This window comes from Canis lupus, chromosome 19 (assembly GCF_048164855.1).
Source record: "Canis lupus baileyi chromosome 19, mCanLup2.hap1, whole genome shotgun sequence".
NCBI classification, from domain to species: Eukaryota; Metazoa; Chordata; class Mammalia; order Carnivora; family Canidae; genus Canis; species Canis lupus.
The window spans coordinates 52,376,208-52,395,940 of record NC_132856.1 but is presented as its reverse complement, the minus strand read 5'-3'; the positions used below and the strand labels follow the sequence as shown (position 1 = coordinate 52,395,940).

At 54.8% G+C, this 19,733-nt stretch overlaps 2 protein-coding genes across 2 annotated transcripts in view; one reads left to right on the top strand and one right to left on the bottom strand.

The window, feature by feature from the left end:
- Positions 1-1,033: 1,033 nt before the first annotated feature.
- Positions 1,034-11,533, bottom strand: CDC37 (cell division cycle 37, HSP90 cochaperone). Its single transcript, XM_072787307.1, has 8 exons — positions 11,326-11,533; positions 5,971-6,252; positions 5,518-5,626; positions 5,289-5,404; positions 5,081-5,203; positions 4,412-4,594; positions 4,258-4,329; positions 1,034-3,189 (listed from the first exon to the last, which is right to left on the bottom strand). The coding sequence occupies exons 1-8, from the start codon at positions 11,425-11,427 to the stop codon at positions 3,034-3,036; spliced, it is 1,143 nt and encodes a 380-aa protein (XP_072643408.1). The 5' UTR covers positions 11,428-11,533; the 3' UTR covers positions 1,034-3,033.
- Positions 11,534-19,441: 7,908 nt separating this feature from the next.
- Positions 19,442-19,733, top strand: part of PDE4A (phosphodiesterase 4A) — a 46,760-nt gene continuing 46,468 nt past the window's right edge. Inside the window, exon 1 of the mRNA XM_072787298.1 lies at positions 19,442-19,504. Within this exon, the coding sequence (XP_072643399.1) occupies positions 19,457-19,504 (48 nt within the window). The 5' untranslated portion in view covers positions 19,442-19,456. The remainder of the gene's footprint in view (positions 19,505-19,733) is intronic.

The following is a 19,733-nucleotide window of genomic DNA, read 5'->3' as shown; positions in this document are numbered from 1 at the left end:
GGAGTCTGCTTCAGATTCTCTCTCCCTCTCCTTCTGGCCCTTTTCCCACTCTCTCTTAAAAACAAAACTAAAAATCTTAATTAAAAAAAAAAGTAGAAGGGGGGGCAGAAAAAGAAATCAGAGCGATGTGATATGAGAGCGACTTATCTTTGCCATTTTTGAAGATAGAACAGCCATGAGCCAAGGAATGTGAGCAGGCTATAGAAGCTGGTCATGGCAAAGAAATGGATCCCACCCAGAGCTTCCAGATTGCAGCTCTCCCAATGTCCCGATTTTAACCCAGTGAGACTCGGGTCAGGCTGCTGAGCTGCAGAAGTGTAAGACGATAAATTGGTGTGGAAGGCACTAAGTTTGTGGTTATTTGTTATAACAGCTGTAGAAGATGGATACACTCAACACACATTCGTTGGTTCTCCAACCCCACTCAATTGATGACATCAATCCTTTCATTACAATTTGCTCAGTTAAACCCTTTTGATTTGAATTCTGTTTCTCAAACTTAAGACCCAGCAATCCTGTCTCTGGGAATTTTTCCTACAGGTAGGATGCCTGCACTCATGGGAAGCGGTGCACAGGGCTTTTTCTGGCTTGAAGAAACAGAAACTGGAACCCCCCCCCCAATGAAACCAATGCTGAGATAGGCACCCCAAGGAGCTTTCCACACAGGATAGAAAGAATGAGGAAGTGCTGATGGAACGATAAAGGAAGGTCTGCAGGTCCTAATGGCTCAGCAGAAAAAAAGCAAGATGCATTTCAGACTGTAAAACGAGCTAAGTTTTAGGCAAAGAAGAGAGGCAATAAGAACACATTCAATTTTACAAAAAAAAAAAAAAAAAACACCTTGGAAGGAGTCACGAGAAACCGTGGACAGTGGGTTCCCGTGGATTCCCATGACTGGGGGCAGGGAACCACTTGAGTGGAGGATGAGCAGTCAGAGCTACTCCTGCTAGTATCTGATGTTTTAAATCCTTAGGACAACCGACACTAGGGTAAGAGAAGTGAGGCATGAAAGCAAAGAGGGCGCCAAAAAAGCTCAGTAACCAAGATAAATACTTTAATGCAATATTTTTTAAAAAGCACAATTAATGTGGGAAAAAAAAAACCATGAACAAAATATTGAAATTTTAAGAATCAGTAACAGTGTTGTTACATTGGAGCCTGAGGCAAAAGGAAAAACCAGTAATATGGATTCTATCTTTGAAAGTTTTCACAGTAAATAATGAAGTTGCCAATCCTGGATGGATCCTGGATGGGCGAGGTTTATCCAGGACTAAGGATGCCTTCCTCCTCCCCAAGCCCTCCAGATCAGATCCCTGCCTGCCATTCCCATCACATAAAAGCTTGAGGTGATGCCACCAGGGTTTGCAGCTCACCACTGCCCCCTGGTGGCAATCAGTTTGGACACAACAGCATCTGGGGGTGCTTTGCTTTAGATGTTCGGAGCCCTCACCACGGAATGCAAAGATCCCCTGAGGGCACTGTTGAATACTGCAGGACCAAAGACTGTGCCCTGCTGGTGCTCACAGCACAAGGGAGAGGACTACGCAGGGTGGCAAAGCTTGGCACACATCAGGTGAGGCAAGCTGCCTTGGCTGGGTGTGCAGGGCAATTCAGGTGGGTCAAGGAGGGCCCTGGGGGAAGAGGGGGCACTGAGCTCTAGTCTGAGTGACAAGCAGCTGCCTGGGGTGGGGTCTCCTGGGATTTTGGGCAGAGGGCTTCACTGCTTCATCTTAAACCCATGTCCTTGTGCATCTTATTCTTTAGGCCCTTTTGCCCCCAATATTTTGTTACTTAAAGGAGCCCCCAAGGGCTGCAGGCAAGGGTGTTTGGGTAGAGGAACAGGTATACACCAAGGCCCACATTTTGAGAATCTACGTGCCAGGTGCCCTGCTTGTCTGTGGCATGATCTCATTTCAGCACTACCCCAGGAGAAAGGCACTAACATTACTCACTGTGCGGGGAGGGGGGGGCACAGAGACAGTCAGTTGCCCAAGGTCACACTGATAAAGAGAAATTTAAAGTGCTCCAGAACCCGCAAGGAGGGAAGGCAGACAGGTGGATGTGAGATCAGGGCAGAGAGAAGACTGGGCAGACGGTGCAGGCCTTTATGAGCTACAGAGGACTTTGGGCTTCTGCTGTCGGGGGGAGAATGATGTGCCTTGACTCACATGTTTATGGCTACCCTCTGGCCACTGCCTGTTGAGGTCTGATGTGGAACGGGGGTGGGAGACAAGAAGCTGGGGCAGGCTGCAGGCCAGAGGTGTGAAGATCTGGACCAGGGTGGAGGCCATGGATGCAAAGGGCAGTGACCAGAGATAGGGGATCCTCCTGAATGGGTGATGGCAGGGGGCTTGGGGGGCCAGCCAAAGAGTAGGGGATTGGGGACAAGAAGAACTCTGATGTAAAGGAATCCCAGGGATGAATGTTCTAGGCAGTGGAATAGCATGTTCAAGAGCCTGGAATCAGAATAGAGGGAGCTGCCCAGACAGCTGGAGGATAAAGCCTGAGGCATCACAGGTCAGGCCTCTCAACACTCACTGGGTTTCCCTCCCATTCCAAGAGAAGAGCTGTGTCAACAGCCCTTGAGACGCCCCCCTGAGCATCTGAAATCCTTTATTGGAAGATCATTGCTGTTTACCATATAGAAGACTCACAGCAGATGAACAATGAGAACAGAGCCCAGAGTGACCAGAGCAGGCCTCTGGGCTGGGGACCCTCCCCACCCCGCCCCATGGACCAGCCTAGCGACCTCCGCCCCTCCCTGGACCCCCAGGCCTTTGGCATAATGCTGATTGGGGGGAGGGAGAAGGAAGTAGCAGCCTGCAGGCAGTGAAGCCCCTTGACTCAAAGCAGACTTGAATGAGCAATGGAGGTGGGGGCAGTGGGGGTGGGGATAGGCCCTCTCCCAGCCGCAGGCTGGGCGGGAGCAGTGAAACTGGAAGAAGCCAGGAGCTGGGGAGATGGCATCTATTTTTGTATTCTGAAAAGGGGCACACAGGGGCCTGCAGGCAGGAGGGCAGCAGCTGGGGCGAGTCAGGCGCTGACATCCTTCTTGTCGCCTGCCTTGGGGCCAGCTTCCAGCAAGGGGTCCCCAGGGCCCGCCTCCTCCCCATCCTTGGCCTCGCTGGACTTGGAGTTGGGGACCCAGAGGCCGGAGTCGATGCAGCGCTGCATGTGGTACTTCGCATCCTGTGGGGAGAAGGGTGGCGAGTGAGGCCAGGACTGCCACCCCTGGTGGCGCGTCCTTAAACCACGTCCTTAACCTTGCTTACTACTCATTCTAGATCAGAGCTGTCCAAAGGACTCTGCAATCATGGGAATTGTCTGTAATCTGCAGTGTCTAACATGGTAGCCACCAGCCATGCGTGGCTGCCAAGCACTTCAAATGTGGTTAGTTCAAGTGATGAACAGAACTTCACATTTTACTTAACTTGAACTCAAATTTAAATAGTGTACACCCAGAATAAAAGCTGCATGCCAATAAAACTGATAAACACAGGAGTGAGCTTATAAACCATAGTGTGAAGACTCTAGGTCTAGATATCCATTCTCATGGAAGCTTCTAGAAATCCAAGGCCAGGTCCTGTGACTAAACTTGTTTCACAGATGAGGAAACTAGTGTGGCCGACCAGTGAGCCAAACAGCAGGAATGGGGGCGAACCAAGGTCTGTAAAGACACAAAGTCCCATCTACCAGCACCCTTGCTGTTCCTAGTCACAACAGCTAGGGCCACCTGGCTGGCTCAATCAGTAGAGCATGTGACTTTTGATCTCGGGGTCATGAGTTCAAGGCCCACACTGGGTAGAGGCTTACTTTAAAATACATGCACACATACAAACAACAGCTGACATTTACCATGTGCTTAGCACCCCCTCACTCCCAGATTTTCCAAGTTAGTATCCAGAGAAAACTGGGTAACCAAGGCTGGGGAGGAGCACTCTTTCCTTGGACAAAGGTAGGATCAACCTGGTGTGCCCATTATGCTCATAAATGGCCCACGGGGGCAGTGACAGTGGCAGGGGATATGCTCAAAGTTCCAAGTTCACTGCTGGATGTAATCACACGGTAGATCCTCCATAGGCTGGCTCATGTGCTGGCCACACGGTTGACATGACCTCCCTTATTGCTCCGTGAAGCCCACAAGGGACACTTCTACCAGCGATGTGGGGAGCAGGGCTGGAGGGGGGGCAGGGGACATATCATTTGCCCCCGCCACTCAGCTGGGCTGGTGGGTGGGCCTGGGGAGTGGTTACTCACGGTAGGGTCCATCTTGCTGATGGCATCTTGGAGCATCTGCACATCCTTCACGTCAAAGCATTTCTGGAGTTCCTGCGGGTACAGATGGGCCGGGGTCAGGGCCTCATTTCCTGGGGGTCCTGCCTGCTGCCCACCCAGGGCCGGGGAGCCACACCTCAGGTAGAGACTCATAGACTTCAACAGGGTCCAGGCCACCAGGACCCAGCCGCTTCTTGCGCTCCTCCTCCTCGTACTCCTTCATGGCCTTCTCGATGCGCAGCTTGGCGCGGCCCCGTACGCGCTCCTTGAAGGCCTCGAGTTCATCGTTGAAGCCCTCCATGTACTGGCGGTCAGCTGTCTGCAGGGTTGGAGGGCCGAGATCTCTTCAGAGGCTCGGTCCGTCTCTCCCATGGGCCCGCCCCCGAAGGCTGGTTTTACTGCTGACGTGCTAATGACCACGTGCCTGCCTTGAGTCACAGACCTGTGAATGCTCACCTCACCTATGTCTTCACCCAAGCTCTGATCGCTCCCCGCAGGCTGCCCTGCCCTCAGCCTCCCAGGCCTCATCATGGGCAGCTCTGTGCTTCCAGGTGCTCAGGTGAGGGAACCCTAAGGCATCCTTGACTCTGTCCCTCACCCCACGTCGGGACTGTCCACACACCCCGTCTTTCAAACCGGGGGCTGACTACTGGCCCCTCCATGTCTCCAGCCTCCCCTGATCGAACAGGTTCTGATCCCACGGCCCCAAGTCTGAATGGACCTTTGTATATACCCCCTGTAGATGGAGGCTGGTGCCTTGAAGAGGCCCACACCCCACCCGACCCTGGCTCCTCGGGGACACTACCTTGATCTTAGTGAAGAACTGCCGGAAGCAGGCACGGGGATCCACCTTCAGGCTCTTAGCCAGCTCCAGGATGAACTGCATGACAATGGTCTGGTGGGCCACTTGCTCCATGAGTGCACATTTCTGCCAAGGGAGAAGAGGTAGGATGTCACCAAGTGGTGGCCTCAGGGCAGGGCTTTCCCCTAGTCCCGGGGTAGACTCCACTCACCTCCTCCACCTCTAGGTCAATGCACCAGATGACCAGGTAGTTGGCTGTCTCCTCGCACACCAGGTGGACATTGTCTGATAGGTACTTCTGGCTGTCATCCCAGCGGCGGAGCATGCCTACGAGAAGGTGTTGGCAAGGTGCTGAGGGGCCCCAGAGGCAGAGGACCAGCCCCTGTCCTGTGTAACCTCCTAACCTTAGCCTGCCGGCCCCCTCCAACGGCCCAACTCACCAAAGTGCTTGATCTGTTTCTCGTACTTCTCCACGAAGGTTTTGTGTTTCTGCTCCCTCACCTCCTCCGACTCCTCCTCCGCCTGCTCTGGTTTGGTATTGACCATGCTCTGTGATGGGGCGAGAGGGGGAGTGGGCTGGGGCGAGGCCGCAGAGCGCCTCCAGCACGGCCGGGTGGGCCGAGGCCGCAGCGCCCATCCCTTCCACGGCGGAGGTGGTGACGGCGCCATGAGCATCAGTGTGGCGGGAGCGTGGGTGTGGCAGGTGTGGCCTCGAACTAGGGCCTTCGGGCAGATCAGAGGGGGGTACCAGTGGGGTGCTTCATCCACCCAGCCCCACACCTGTCCCTCCACCCTCTCCATGCCAGGGCGTCCCTCCCTTGAGCTGTCCAGGCCTTACCCCCACCTACCCCACCAGCCCCTGCATGGGGGGAACCCTGCTGGCCCCCTCCCACCTTGCTGAAACCGTCCTTGCTGAGCGTGTCCACGTTCCAGGGCATGCTCTTCTCCTTCTTGCGCATCTCCTCCAGCTTCTGCTCCCAGCTCCGCTCCTCCTTGCGCAGCTGCTGAGCCTCGGCCTGCAGCCGTTCCAGCTCCACCTTGCTGCCCTCGCCCTCGGCCACCTCCAGCTCCTTCAGCTTCCGCTGGCACTCAGCCACCTTGCGCCTGCACTCGCGGCAGCCCCTGTCCAGCTCCTCCTTCTCCTTCTGGAACTGCTCCATGCGCTCCACCCGGGCCTGCGGGCAGACACAAGCCCTGCACTCCGGGGAAAGGCTGGTCCCTTGACCTCGGCCCTGCCCCACCCAGGGCTCCCACCCCCTGCACCTGGGATGGCCTCAGGGAATGTGTGCACCACCCTCTGTGCCCCCCTGGGGGGGCAGCTTCCATCCCACCAGGATACCTGCACACACCTTACTTTGTGTGTGTCCACCCCCAACCCTGCTCAGAAGGCTCTGTGGCATCCATGTCACTCAGAGCAGAAAACCAAGTCCTATCTATGACCTACAAGGCCCTGCACAATCTGCCCCCTCCCTCCAGTCACAGTAGCTGCTTTGTCTTTTCTTGAACCCACTTCTAAACTCAGGGCCTTTGCACTAGCTGTTGCCCCAGCCTGGAAAGTTCTCTCTCCAGACTCCCCCCACTGGCACCCAAACCAGCTTACTCCCTCACATCCTTGCCATCTTGGCTCAAACATCACTTTACAGATGAGGCCCTTCCCTGACCACCCTGCTGAATGAAGATGGCAACCTCCCCTTACTTGTGCCCTGTTTCACCTTCCTCCTCAGCACTCATTACCTGCTAGCATCTGGTGGCAACCTGGTGACAATTATTTACTGTTCTCAACACTGTCCCTCTCTGAGGAGTGGGGTCCCTAGAGATGGGGGATCTGCTCACTTGTGTCTCACACACAAGTGCACAGTCAAGGCTCAGGAGACACTTGTTGGATGAATAAAGTAAGGAAATACTGGATGGGGGTCTCAGGCCACTCGTCCTCCCCGGAGCCGCCCTCAGTGACACTCAGGTGCCCTCCCTTGCCCAACAACCTCCGATGCCCCCCACTGAGGCCTGTTCACTGGTCCTGTCCTTTCCTCCCTCTTTCCTACCCAGTCCTGACAGCTTTCGCTTCTAGAAGTCTCTCCAATTTGGTCCACCCAGAGAACTACTCCTGGATGGCTGCCCAAGGCCCCATCAGCTATGTCTCCGGGCCAGCACACCCACCCTGAGCCTTAGCTCGGTGCCCACCGGCCTCCTGTCCCCCCTACCCCAGCTGTTGCTCCCCAGACCTCCTCTGCTGTTGCACCCCAAGTTCAGATGGTGCCCTCGTTCCCCCTCTCGCTCCGGTCCCCACAAGACTCTCTACAACATGACATGGCCCTGTCTGTCCTCCACCCTTGCTTTGCTCCATCATCTCCCCCAGCTCTCAGCAGTGCCTGCTCAATCCAAAGCCCCTGACTGAGCCCTGAGAGGTGCCACCACCTTCCACAGCTGTTCCAAGCTAGACTGCCAGTCTTGGAAATTCGCACATCTGTCTGCAGCCCTTCTTGCCACCCCAACCTGGAGCGTCTACGCTCAGATGGGATCCCAAAGCCTTACTCCAAGCTGCCCAAGTGGCACCAAGGCCCCAGGGGGCCAGGGTCCCATTCTCCTTTCCCAATTCTAGGTTGCAGGCAGATCCCAAATGCACCAGCTCGCTCTTGACTCTTGGACTCTGCAAAGGCTGCTCCTTCTACCTGGAACTCTCTTCCTCTCACTCCATGTCCTTTGGCCCCAGGTCTCAGCTTCTACAGAGCCTTCCCCAAGGGCCCCCCATTCCCCATCACTGTGCCTCAAAGCCCCCTTTAAGATCATCAGACAGCATGATAAGACACTGGAGAACAGCCTCAGGGCCCCAGATGTGGAGTCATAAGCCGTGGCTACTGAGTATAGGCTGGGGTCCTTGGGTCAATCCCCTGACCTCTAGGGACCTCCGTTTCCTCATCTGTCAAAGGCAGACAACAGTACCGACCTCACCGAGCGGCACCAGGAGAAGCAAAGGAGATTTAAGTCAAAGTAGACAGTCCAGAGCCATGCTGGATGCTCGGCAAGCACCATTCCCGTGGTGGCGACTGCCATTACTATCCAAGGGGACAATCTCTCTCTCTCTCTTGACCATTCTGGGGCTCAAACAAGAAAGCATACTTCGAGTGTTTCCATCAATTTCCAACCCAGAGCACATGCTCAATACCTGGGAGTGGTTGTTACCGCACTGTCACATCACCCAGCTCCACCGCGTACTGGTGACGTGACCTTGGCTAAGACACTTAAACACTTCTAGCCTTGGAGTTAGTTCCTCTTTGGGAAAAACGCAGCATCAAAGGAGTTACTCCCAGGAAACTGCACGCAGTCCTACGTAATGAACACATTCCGCTGTTAGCGTCACCATCCTGGCCACTGGCCCCAGAGTGGTTCACTCACTCACTTCTGGGCCTTCTCTGAGGCTGTATCTCCAAGTTTGAGCAGAGTCAGGCACGCAGTAGGTGAGAATGGGGAAGCCTTGAGCCTTCTCTAACTTAGCCCCACAGGACTGCTGACAGTCCAGAGTCTCACTTTCCCCAGCTGTGTCAAGGCCGAAAGGGCCCTTGCCTCCTGGAAGAGTAAGAGAGAGGCCTGGGGCTCTGCCATTTTCCCCTCTGGGGCCTGGGGTGCCCTGGGGGCTTCCTGCTGCGGGGCTCTCTGGGGTTGGCATTCTAGCTGGCCTCGGGTGGCAGCAGGAGCCTACCACCCTGCTGGCTTCTGCTGGGTGGCCACTGAGCTCTTCTCGATGTCCTCTGAGTGGCCGCCAGGGAGACTGGAGCTAAATAAAGGCCTCCTGGAGCTGGTGGGGGCGGCAGCCTGCCCAGCACGGGCTTTCCACCTCTGGGAGGGGCTGTGGCAGCCTGGGTGTGACAGGGGCCACAGCAGGAAGCTGGGACCTGCAGGTGTCACCACCTTCCAGCCTTACAAAGAACCTGACGCTCACAGAATCACAGCGCCATAGTTTGATGAAAGGAGTCCCAAGAAACTAGTTTAACAGTAGCTGTATCTGGACAAGGGAGGTGGGGCTGGGACACTCCCTTGTCTCTTTCTGGCACCTCTGGAATCTTTCTTTCCCGGAGCACGGATTACCTAAACAATAACAATGACGGTAACTGCTAAAGTTTACAGAGAGCTTATCACGTGCCACGTGCTATCCTTAAGGACATCACACGTACTCAATAGAGTAACCTCTCATAACAACCCTATCGGGTGGATACCCTTAATATTCCCAACTGGGGAAACCAAGGCACAAAGAGATCAAACAACTTGCTGGAGGTCATGCAGTAAGTCAGTGATTCAGGAGCCAGGACTGGAACCCAGTTGTGCAGGCCTGTGCTCAGAAGTGCAGCAGGCTACCTTTTTCCTAATCTTGCCTCCCCCTCCTATATGCTTACTCCCTCCCAGGCCCGGAGCCAAGTTCTTGTCAGGCCTAATCTCATTTCATTCTTCGGATGGTCTCTAGGGGCAGGAAAAGTAAAGCAGTAAGTGGTAGGGCTGGGATTAGAACCCAAACTTGCCTGTCACTGAAGCTGGGGCTAGAGATGCTTCTCTCCCCTCCCCCCCGCCCCACCCCCACCTGATTCCACTACAGCCATAGGGTCCTCAGCAGGACAAGAAAAGGTTCTGTTCCAGGAGGGAGGAAGGCAGGGTCGGGAGAACTCTGCAGGAGAGGGGGCACTGGTTTCCCACCCAGCAGGACCAAAATGCTCTCCACATAGCTGTATAGATTAACCTCTTTATGTGACAAAAGTAGGTACTCCCAAGAACAGTCTTTAGAGCTCTGTGTTGAGTCTTAAGCATTTCATAATAAAATGTTACACATGGCAAAAAATGGAAGTGCTAGAACTTTCTTCTTACATTCTCCGTGGCTTGCCTGGTAGGTATGTTACCCAAGAGTGCTGCTTTAAGGTAAGGGTTGGAAATGGTACTGGAGACCAGATGTAGGGACTAAAGACACCACAGGATGGGGAAGGGCCCTTCTAGGAGGTTCTGGATAAATGACTGGGAGTTGCCATATGCGAGGGTGGAGTGAGGAATTCCTAACTGGAAGGTTCTGAGAGGTATACGCCCTCAAAGTGAGAGTATAACACGCACAAGTATGTGGGTGTAGAAGCTCCGATTTGGGGGAGCAAGAGATTAGAATATTAAGTCTTATGAGAGCTGCTCTGTTGTCCTGTGAGCACTGCTGGGCAGGGAGATGGGACAACAAGCAGACAGGATTCTGGGATCTGGATTTGGGGGCAAACAGACAAAAAAAGAAGGGGCAGTAAATCTGGAATCAAATTGGGAGGGTCCTTAGAGCAGGCACATGTGGGTGTCTGAGAGCAACAGACCAAGCTGGGGTCAGGAGGAAGGTTGGGTGGGTTTGGGTGCTGGACTTGAGTTGGTAGAAGGCATTCCAAGGCTGCCAGAGGCTTCTACAGGAAACTGTTGGGGGTGGGTGGTGCCTGGGCCTGCAATACCAAGGAGGAGCAGGGGCTCTGGAGGGGCCGGAAGCCCTGTGGGGCAGGGTTTCCTGGTATAATGAGAAACAGGGTCCACAGTAGGTGACGCTAAAGAGTGGCTGGAATTCGAGACTCCATCAGGGGGACCTGGTGGTCCGGTTTGGGCAAGCGGGTTCCAAAACTCCATCCTAGATGAGACCGAAGGCCCTGGTGGAGCATCCAGCTACGTTCTACAGAAGGGGTCCGGGTATGGGTTGGACTCTCAAGCCAAGAGCAGAAACCTCAGGGGAGGGCAGGGTTCCTTGTTCTGTTTGGAGAAGGAATGGGAATCCCTGTCAGGAACCAGGGAGGAAGATCTCCGAATAAATTCAAAGCACCGAAGACTCTAGGATTTGGGGAGGGGCAGATGGTACATCCAAGATCAGAAATGTCTCCCGGAACAGGATCAAGAGTCCAGCTCCGAGGCAGAGTTTTGCGTGTTAAGTGGAAGGTCCCAGAAAGGATTGGGGGGACACCCCCAAAGCTTCTCTTAGCAGTTTAGACTCGGAGGAAGGTGCTCTAAGGGTCAACTGGGAGCTCCACGCAGAAATCGGAGGGGAGGCCGGGGACCTCTGGTAGGGACTCAGCGCCCTGGCAATTCTGAGGTCTGGAGTCGAATCGAAGAACCCCAAGCGGTACTGAAAGCCCAGACTATGCGCTGGGAATCCCAGGTGTCAATGGCGGGGTCCCTGGCAGTACTAGGGGTCAGAACTCTGGAGCGGAGTCCCGGGCGGGGGGGAGGGGGGAAGGGGACGGGCGCGCGCACCCTACCTGGTGCCGCCAGCGGAAGAGGCTGGCCGTGTCGATATTGGGGTGCGTCTCGTCCTCATCGTCAGACACCTCGATGTGGTCCCACACGCTGTAGTCCACCATCTTGCCTCGGCGGCTCAGCCCGCTCCGGCTCCGGGTCTGACTCTGGCGGCGGCAGCGCTGGAGACTCGGCCTGCGGAGCCCCGCCCCTTCCGCTTCCGCCCTGGCGCGCACGTCCCCGCCCGCGCATGACGTTACATCCCTAGTAACCGCGGTGGCGGCTGTGGAGACCCGGCTTGCCTTAAAGGGTCCCGCGCACGTGTTCCGGCCCCCGGGAATCCCGGCAAAGACCCCGCCTCATTGGGCACCTCGTGAGGGTATACGGGCTGGCGTTCCAACCTCGAGCCCCCCTCATCTCCAGCTGTCCCCCCGGTGCGCGTTTGCGGCGGCCTCGGGAGGCGGGGCCGATGGCGAGACTGTAGCAGAGGATTGTCCCCTTAGCCACGCCGCAGTGACGTCAGCCGGAGCCCACTGCAGGGGCGGGCTTCGGCGCGAAGACCTGTCCCTCTGCCCCTGGAGAAGAGGACCTAACCCTGTGCTGGGGAGGGGTGTCTGATGAGAGCACTTTCCCAGTCCTGGGGTACAGAGCCCTTCCCAGGAAAGTTCTAAGTGGAGGAGGGACGTGGCTCCGCCCTTGGGGGGTCGGCTGTGGGGGCGATGTGGCCCTGCCTTGGGAGCTGGTGTTTCCCTAGCTCGGACCATTCTCCCCCTCGCGTCCCCGGCCTGTGACATTCCTGAGCCGGGATTCGCGCACACACGCCCCCTCTAAAATCACCCAGATCCACCCCGGCTCCTCCCTACCCGCCCCCGCCCGAGTCAACGGATCTCGGACTCCTGTCCGAGGCGTCTCCCCGTGCGGCCGCTGGGTGTCACTAATGTCTAGCCAAAGGGGGCCTTTGCTCCTGGCCCCGCGCAGCCGGGGGGCTGGAAGGGGATCGTGGAGGTGCGGATGGAGGCTTTCCTCGTGGTGGTACTCTAGAATCGTTCGTAGCCCCTCCCCTTTGGTCTGGAGCGCCCTTACTCCGCCGGGACTCTAAAGACTCCATTACTGTGAGCTTGGGTGACCCCAGCTGCACACTTGCGTGCATCCCCACCCTCGTTTTGATACTGGGATAAAAGGCCGTGTTGCAGCCTAGGGCCAGGATTATCTCAGATTAAAGGGCGTTCCGTGGGGGCGGGTGGGATGGGAGGAGCTCCAGCCTCTCGGATGAGGGGCGTTTTTCCCAGACTACCCCCCAGAAGGTGTTTGCAGAGAGCGGGCTGGAGGGAATGGATTAAAGGGCTCAAAATGGGGGGATTCCCCAGCCCAGGGAAGGGGAGGGGCCTTCCGGACAAAAGCGCCCGCCCGCTGCCTCCCCTCCCCCTCGAGCATCTTTCAAACCCGCGAGTGGGCGGGCGGGGGCGGGGGAGTCCCCCCTCCTCCCCCCCCTCCCCCTTGAGCCCAGGCAGTCCAGCATCTCTGCGGCCGTCAAGGCCCGGGCGCGCGCGCGCACGGACCCACACCCCAGCGGGTCTCACAATCGCGCACACACACATACACACACAACAGCAAACAAAGGGTCTGGACACCCCTGTCCCCTCCTGCCCTCAGGCCGGAGAGGGCGGGGCATTCCCTCCCCAGCCCCTCTCTGCAAGGTAAGCTTCGCGGCTGCGAGCTGCGGTGGGGAAGGGGACCCGGCACCCCGGAGGGAGGGGACCAGGACGCTGTGGGGTTTCCCGCTCCCCGAGAAAGCCGAGGCCCTGCGGTACGCCCTTTGGGGCCGGCCTCCCGGCTGTGGATGTGTGAAGAGGACCCCAGATGCTAGAGATTCCCGGGTTTCCGCGGAGCTCTTTCCGTGGCTTCCGAGACTGGAGCCGACCGGCCCCAGTGAAACGGGGTCCCAGGAGCCCTCCAGCTCCTAGAATTGGGGACAGGGCGCCGGAGGCTTCCCCATCAGCGCCAAGACTTTCCTAATCTGCCAGCACAGCATGTCCAGCTGGATACAGAGACAGAGCCCTCTGAGTTGCTTTGCACTGCCACTGGGTTTCTCACAGCACCTCCATCAGCGCATCTTCCGCCGTCTCTCTCTCGTACCTGCGAGGTGGGGGTGGGCGACTGGTAGTGGTCCTGTGGACTATCCAAGCTTTCTCTGCTGCATCCCACAGCCACACACTACTTAGCAGGGGTGGGACCCCGGCATCGGCTCTGCCTCCCTGAGCCTCGATTTCCCTCATCTGCTAAGTGGGTAATGACACCGAGGATTCCGTGAGGTCATGCATGGGAGCCTGCCTTTGCTCAGTCATTGATTTCTCTTAGCTCATTTGACACATATTTCCCAAGTGCCTACTACGTGCCACAGCACTGTAGCCAGGTGGTGGGGCTGTAGCAACCAATAAAAACAGCCAGCATTTGCTGTGCTTATATTCAAGGCTGAATGAGGGAGCAAGATCTGTGTGTAAAGAGAAGACTACCCACTGGTGAATTCAGAATCAGAATAAAGTCTAAAATTTCATAGGGCATAGAAAGGGACTGGAAGTAAGGGTGCTCCTGATGAAATGAGATTTCTGGCTGATACCTGTCTTCCTCATTCACTTAAGCTCCTCATATGAGGGCAGGGCCAGGTCCAGAACAGTGCCTGGCACACAGTGGGTGCTCAATAAAAGACTATTTCATAGTGCCTTAGGTCAGGAAGGAGGCTTATCATGAACCAATCCATCCTCCTTCCCATTTTACAGATGGTAGGTGAGTAGGTGAGTTCCTAAGACCCAGAAAAGGGGAAAGAGCTTGTCAAAGGCAATACAGGCAGTTGATGGAGTATCATCATTCCCATAAAGTGAGTGTGGCTGAGGGAATGGGAAAGAAAGAAAGTCAAGACCAGGTTTGAGCACAGGACCCTCCAGGAACCCATGATCCCCAGCCAGCTTCCACCTCTTTATACCCACAGACACAGCCATACTGTGATGAATAGCTACTCAACAAGCATTTATTCAGCACCTATGACTATATGCCAGGTGCTGGGGACACAGCAGGAAACAGAACAAAACTCTCTGTGCCCACAGGGGTGACATTTAATGGAGAAGCCAGAAAAAGAAACAACACAAACAAATATATAACAACAAATTCTGATTGGGACTGTGATAGAAATAGAAGGCTGTGTCAAAAGAGAAAAATGGAAGGGCCCACTTCAGGTTGGGTATCCAGGAAGGCCTCCTGGAATTGTTGAATTACTCTTCAAACATACGCACTTAAATCCAGACAGATAAAAATCATACTAACACCATATTTGGGCTGGAGCCAACATAGCTAAATAATGTGCCTGAGGCCACATAGCTAGTGAGTGACTGAGTAAACACTTGAACCCAGAACCTGCATTTCTAACTACTGTGAAATTCTGCTTCCCACTGCATCCACATGTGTGTATTCCCCACCCCCTCTTTCCCCACATATGCATTCATACCATGATGACACAGAGGCACATCCAGTCTCATTCCTACGTAGGCTGATGTAGCTTCGCCCTGTCACTACATACACTGCTGCAGGTATGCTCTGGTTTCAGCTCTGCGACACACACACTCATAGAAAGTTCCACTTGCTCAGCTGTAAACTCTCATGCACCCACACATGCATACACATACACATGCCTGGGGCCCCTGACAATCCTTCCTGGCCCTGCTTTATAGCTCCAGGAATAGAGCTGGTTAGTAACTATTCCTTCTCAGGCCTGAATGCTCTGGGCCAAGATGTGGATAAGGGGGCATTTGTCCTCACTTCCTTCCCTCTTGTTGGCCATCCATCCCTGCATCCTTCTCCCAAGGATGGTGGGCTTGGGCTTGGGTGAAGCCAGTGCTTTACTGTCAAGCGAGGCCAGGGGCTCCCAGGCTGGGCCACTAGCTGATTGTGCTGACAAGCTGGGATAAGGGAAGCAAGCCTCTCCCAGCCTGAGCCTGGTGCCAGCTGCCCAGAGCAACCTGCTCTGCCATCTGGACCCCCGTCCCCAGCCGGCCTGCTACCCAGGGGAGGGGAAGGCAGGCTTAGAGGCACCCCTCTACCTTGGGGACTCAGCCAGTTTGTGATGCCCTGCCTTCCATGCCTGGGGTTCTTCCAAGACTGGTTTCTGCAAACATGCACTGGTGTCCGGATAGCGGTGGTGTGTCTCTGCCCCTCTTCCCTGCACTTCAGGGCTCTGCTGGCCATCCACTCCTTCATTCTTTCCTTTATTCTGCAAATCCATGTGCTGTTCTAGGCCCTGGGGATCTGGCTACAGAATTTGAAGAGCCAAGGGCAAGGGGAAAATGCAAGGCTCCTGGTCAAAGTAATGAAGCATTTCAAGACAACAAGGGTGGTGCATTAAACCTAAGCGTGGGGCTGTGAGTGACTGCACAGGTCACATGTTTGTGAAGTTGGTTCTCGCTATAGATAAAACAAGACCGAAAAATCCCCTGCCCTCGTGGAAATCAGCCTGAGGACAGAAGAAATGTAAATATATGATATGCCAGGGATGACAGCTGAGAAGAAAGATAAAGCTGAGTGAGGGCGAAGGGGTGGAGGGAGGCATTTATGTCAGGGAAGCCCTTTGGAATGAAGTACCTTTGAGCAGAGGCCTGAGGAGGTAAAGGCATCAACTGGTTATTCAAGAGATATATGTGGAGCACCTACTGTATGCCAGCATTGTCCTGGGACTGCAGATCCAGCTGGAGACAGAACAGGCCAACAGCCTGACCTCAGGTCCTAATCCAAGGAAGGGCAACAGCTGATAAAAATAGTAGGTAAATTCTTTATCTTGTTAGAATGTTATAAGTCTAAAAGTAAAAGAAACAAACAAAATGAAAGCAGAGTCAAGGAGATGAGGAAGTGAGAGGAACACAGGATATCCGAACCTGGTTTTCTGGGTCAAGAGAACTGCAAATACAAAGGCCCTGAGGTCTGAATATGTTTGAAGTCTTTGAGGAACAGTGAGTCAGCTGGTAGGTTTAGGGGGTGGTTGGGGGGAAGTGAGGCTGCTGTCTTCCATGTCTGTCTATAGCTCCATGCAAACCAACAACAATGATGATCATTGTTATTATTACTAGGAAAGCGGGTACTGTTTTGTGAGCATCCACTGTGAACCAGGCACTGTGCTCAGAACCTTACATGCATTGCTTCACTTCATCCTCACAACAGTGCCCTCAGATAGGTATGGATATTATTCTCATTTTACAGATACGGGAACTGAGGCTCAGAGAGGCTGGGTGACTTGCCCGAGGACATACAGCTAATAAATGGCAGAGCTAGGATTTGAATGGAAGCCTGCCAGTGTAAATTTTTTTTTTAAGATTTTATTTATTTATTCACGAGAGACACGGAGAGAGAGAGATAGAGGCAGAGACACAGGCAGAGGGAGAAGCAGGCCCCATGCACGGAGCCTGACGTGGGACTCGATCCCCGGTCTCCGGGATCACACCCCGGGCTGAAGGCGGCGCTAAACCGCTGAGCCACCAGGGCTGCCCTAAATTTTTTTTTTTTTTAAGAAAGAGGGAGCACCCATGCTGCTTGGGGGTGGGGGTGGAGGAGAGGGAGTGAGAGAATCTTTTTTTTTTTTTTTTTTTGGGAGTGAGAGAATCTTAAGCAGGCTCTATGCCCAGTGTAGGGCTCGATCTCAAGATCCAGAGATCATGACCTGAGCCAAAAGCAAGAGTCGGGTGCTTAACCGACTGAGCCACCTAGGCACACCTGTCAGTGTAATTTTGGAGGCTGGCCCTTACTACATGGCCCTTTCTCTGTCTGAATGCATGTATCTGACTTCATACAGAGAGAGGGAGTGCCTATTTTTCCCTGTGTCTATCTTATTCATTCCTTTATTCGTTCACCATTCATTGAGACCGTGTGTGGGGGACCATGATGAATGGGTACCATTTATACAGATAATTACAACTCAGAATGATGAACACTTTAAAGGGGACAGAATAAGCAGCAGTGGGAGCTCAGAACAGGACTGGCTCATTGGGCTGAGAGGTGGAGGTGACCTTTAAGCTATTTTTATACATTCATCCATTTGCTCAACAACTGTCTGTCATAGGCTTGCCTAGGTTGGTGAGACAGTGTTTACACTCATTTCTACTAGTTGACACTGAACTAAAGTGAAGGATAGTGCAATAAGGCAAGAAAAAGAAAGAAGAGCCAAAGTAGGGGTAAAGTAGCTAGTCTGTAGTGGATCTCACTAGGAACTTTATAATTATGCTATTATGTCCTCAAAATAATAACCAGACATTGAACAAATACTAAGAGCCTACTATGTTCCAGATTCAGTTCTAGGCACTGGAGATATGGTAATGAATAAGATAGATAAAATATTCTTGCCCTCCTGCAGCTGATATTCTAATGTGGGAAGAGACAATTAATGTAATAGATAAATTATATAGTACATTATGAAGTGATAAGACCTGTTAAAGGGGCACCTGGATGGCTCAGTGGTTGATCCTCTGCCTTCAGCTCAGGTTGAGATCCTGGGGGTCCTGGGATCAAGTTCCACATCAGGCTCCCCACAGAGAGCCTGCTTCTCCCTCCGCCTATGTCTCTGCCTCTCTCTGTGTGTCTCATGAGTAAATACATAAAAATCTCAATTAAAAAAAGAAAGACCTGGGACGCCTAGGTGGCGCAGCGGTTGGGCGTCCGCCTTTGGCTCAGGGTGTGATCCCGGGGTCCCAGGATCAAGTTGTGCATCAGGCTCCCTGCATGGAGCCTGCTTCTCCCTCTGCCTGTGTCTCTGCCTCTCTCTCTGTCTCTCATGAATAAATAAAATCTTAAAAAAAAAAAAAAGACCTGTTAAAAATAGAGCCAGATAAGTTAGGAGTCCTGAGGGGCTAGCAACTTTGAACAGGGATGAGATGGAGAGGAACTCCAGGAGAAATGCCTGAAAAGGTGAGATAGGCGCAAAGACCTAAAGAATGTGAGGAGCCTGTGGATATCAAAGGGAAGAGTTCCAGGCAGAACCAGCAGGTGCAAAGGCCCTGAGGTTAGAGCGTGCCTGGTTTGTCTAGAAACAGCCAAGAGACCAGTGTGGATAGAGCAGAGGCTCAGAGGGAGTGGTAAGAGGTGAGGACAGCGAGATGACTGGGCATATCATTCAGGACTGTGTGGGCCTCCTCTGGACGACTTTGACTTTTCCTCTGAGTGAGGTAAAAGCCATGGAGGGCTCTGACCAGAGGAGGGACATGATCTGACTTGGGTTCTAACACCCTCTCTCAGGCTCAGATGTTGGTAGTATTAAGCACTTACTGAGTGCCAGAAGCTGACCTGTGCGCATTCAGCATGGTCTGGTCTCATGTCATTCTCACATGGACCCTGTAGGGATCGTCATTCCATTTCACAGAGGAGGAACTGAGGCTCAGAGAGTTTGTCATTGACCCATGGCCACACAGCAATAAATTCGCCGCACCTGGGGGCGAAGGTGAAGTGAGCCAGCCACCCCCTCCCCGCAGGCTTTTAGACCAGGATCGCCGGCAGCAGAGCGCGCTCATCCTCGGGAGCTGCGTCTGTGTCCCTGTCTGTCTGTTTCTATTTCCACGCGTCCCTGTCTGTCTCCGCGCGCCTCTGCTTGTGCGTCCCCCATCTGTGCCCAAGCCGCCGTCTCGCTGCGCCCGGCCCCCGCACCTCGCAGCTATTTCGGGTTTAGGCATAAAAGCCCAACAGCTCGGAGGAGACGCTTCCTCCGGCCCCCGGCTCGGACCACGCGCCACACGCGGCCGCCTCTGGGAGCTCCCGGTCTTCTCCGCGGGATCCCCAGGCCGGGGGAAGCCCCCGCGGGAGGGCGGGGTGGGGGCTGGGGCGACCCGGTCCCGAGGCTCCCGGCCCCCCAGTGGCCAACCGGGGCACTGACGCCGTCCAGACCCCAGCCGTGCGTCAGCTGTCGCTCTGGCAACGGGCGGGAGACGTCACCGGACGGGCAGTGCGTCAGCCACCTGCTGACGTCACGCCTCGGGAGAGCAAACTAGCGGGGGGGGGCAGGATTCAGGCTCAGCCGGCAGGGGGAGCCCCAGGGCACTAATGGCGAATGCCTTCGGCTTGGTCCTTCAGGAGGCGCTGGCCCGGGCGGATATGACCCCCGCAGCCGCAGCAGCGCGCTAGGTTGGCGGGATGAAGAGGAGTCGCAGTGTCCTGTCGGTGGCTGGAACCGGGGACGAGGTGCGAGAGGCGGGGCCCGGGCTGGGGGCGGGGCTTGGGCCGCAGGGGACACGGGCGCCCTCTGTGTGGCTCACCAGGTGTGGCTTCACAGCCTCAAATCTGGGGAGGGTCCTCTCCTTGGCCCCAGTTTACTCCCTTGATTCCGTTATTTTCCTGCTGCCTGGATTAAGAGGTTCTCAGGCCAGCGACAGAAGGCGGGAGCTTCCAAGGGGCTGCCCAGGTGGGGAGA

Bases quoted from the DNA above. Each gene is read 5' to 3' on its own strand.
- CDC37 (XM_072787307.1), bottom strand. From the start codon at position 11,427: ATGGTGGACTACAGCGTGTGGGACCACATCGAGGTGTCTGACGATGAG. The intron at 6,253-11,325 runs GTAGGGTGCGCG...GTCTGCCCGCAG, and splicing joins TCTTCCGCTGGCGGCACCAG to GCCCGGGTGGAGCGCATGGA. The intron at 5,627-5,970 runs GTGGGAGGGGGC...GCCCCATCACAG, and splicing joins GCAAGGACGGTTTCAGCAAG to AGCATGGTCAATACCAAACC.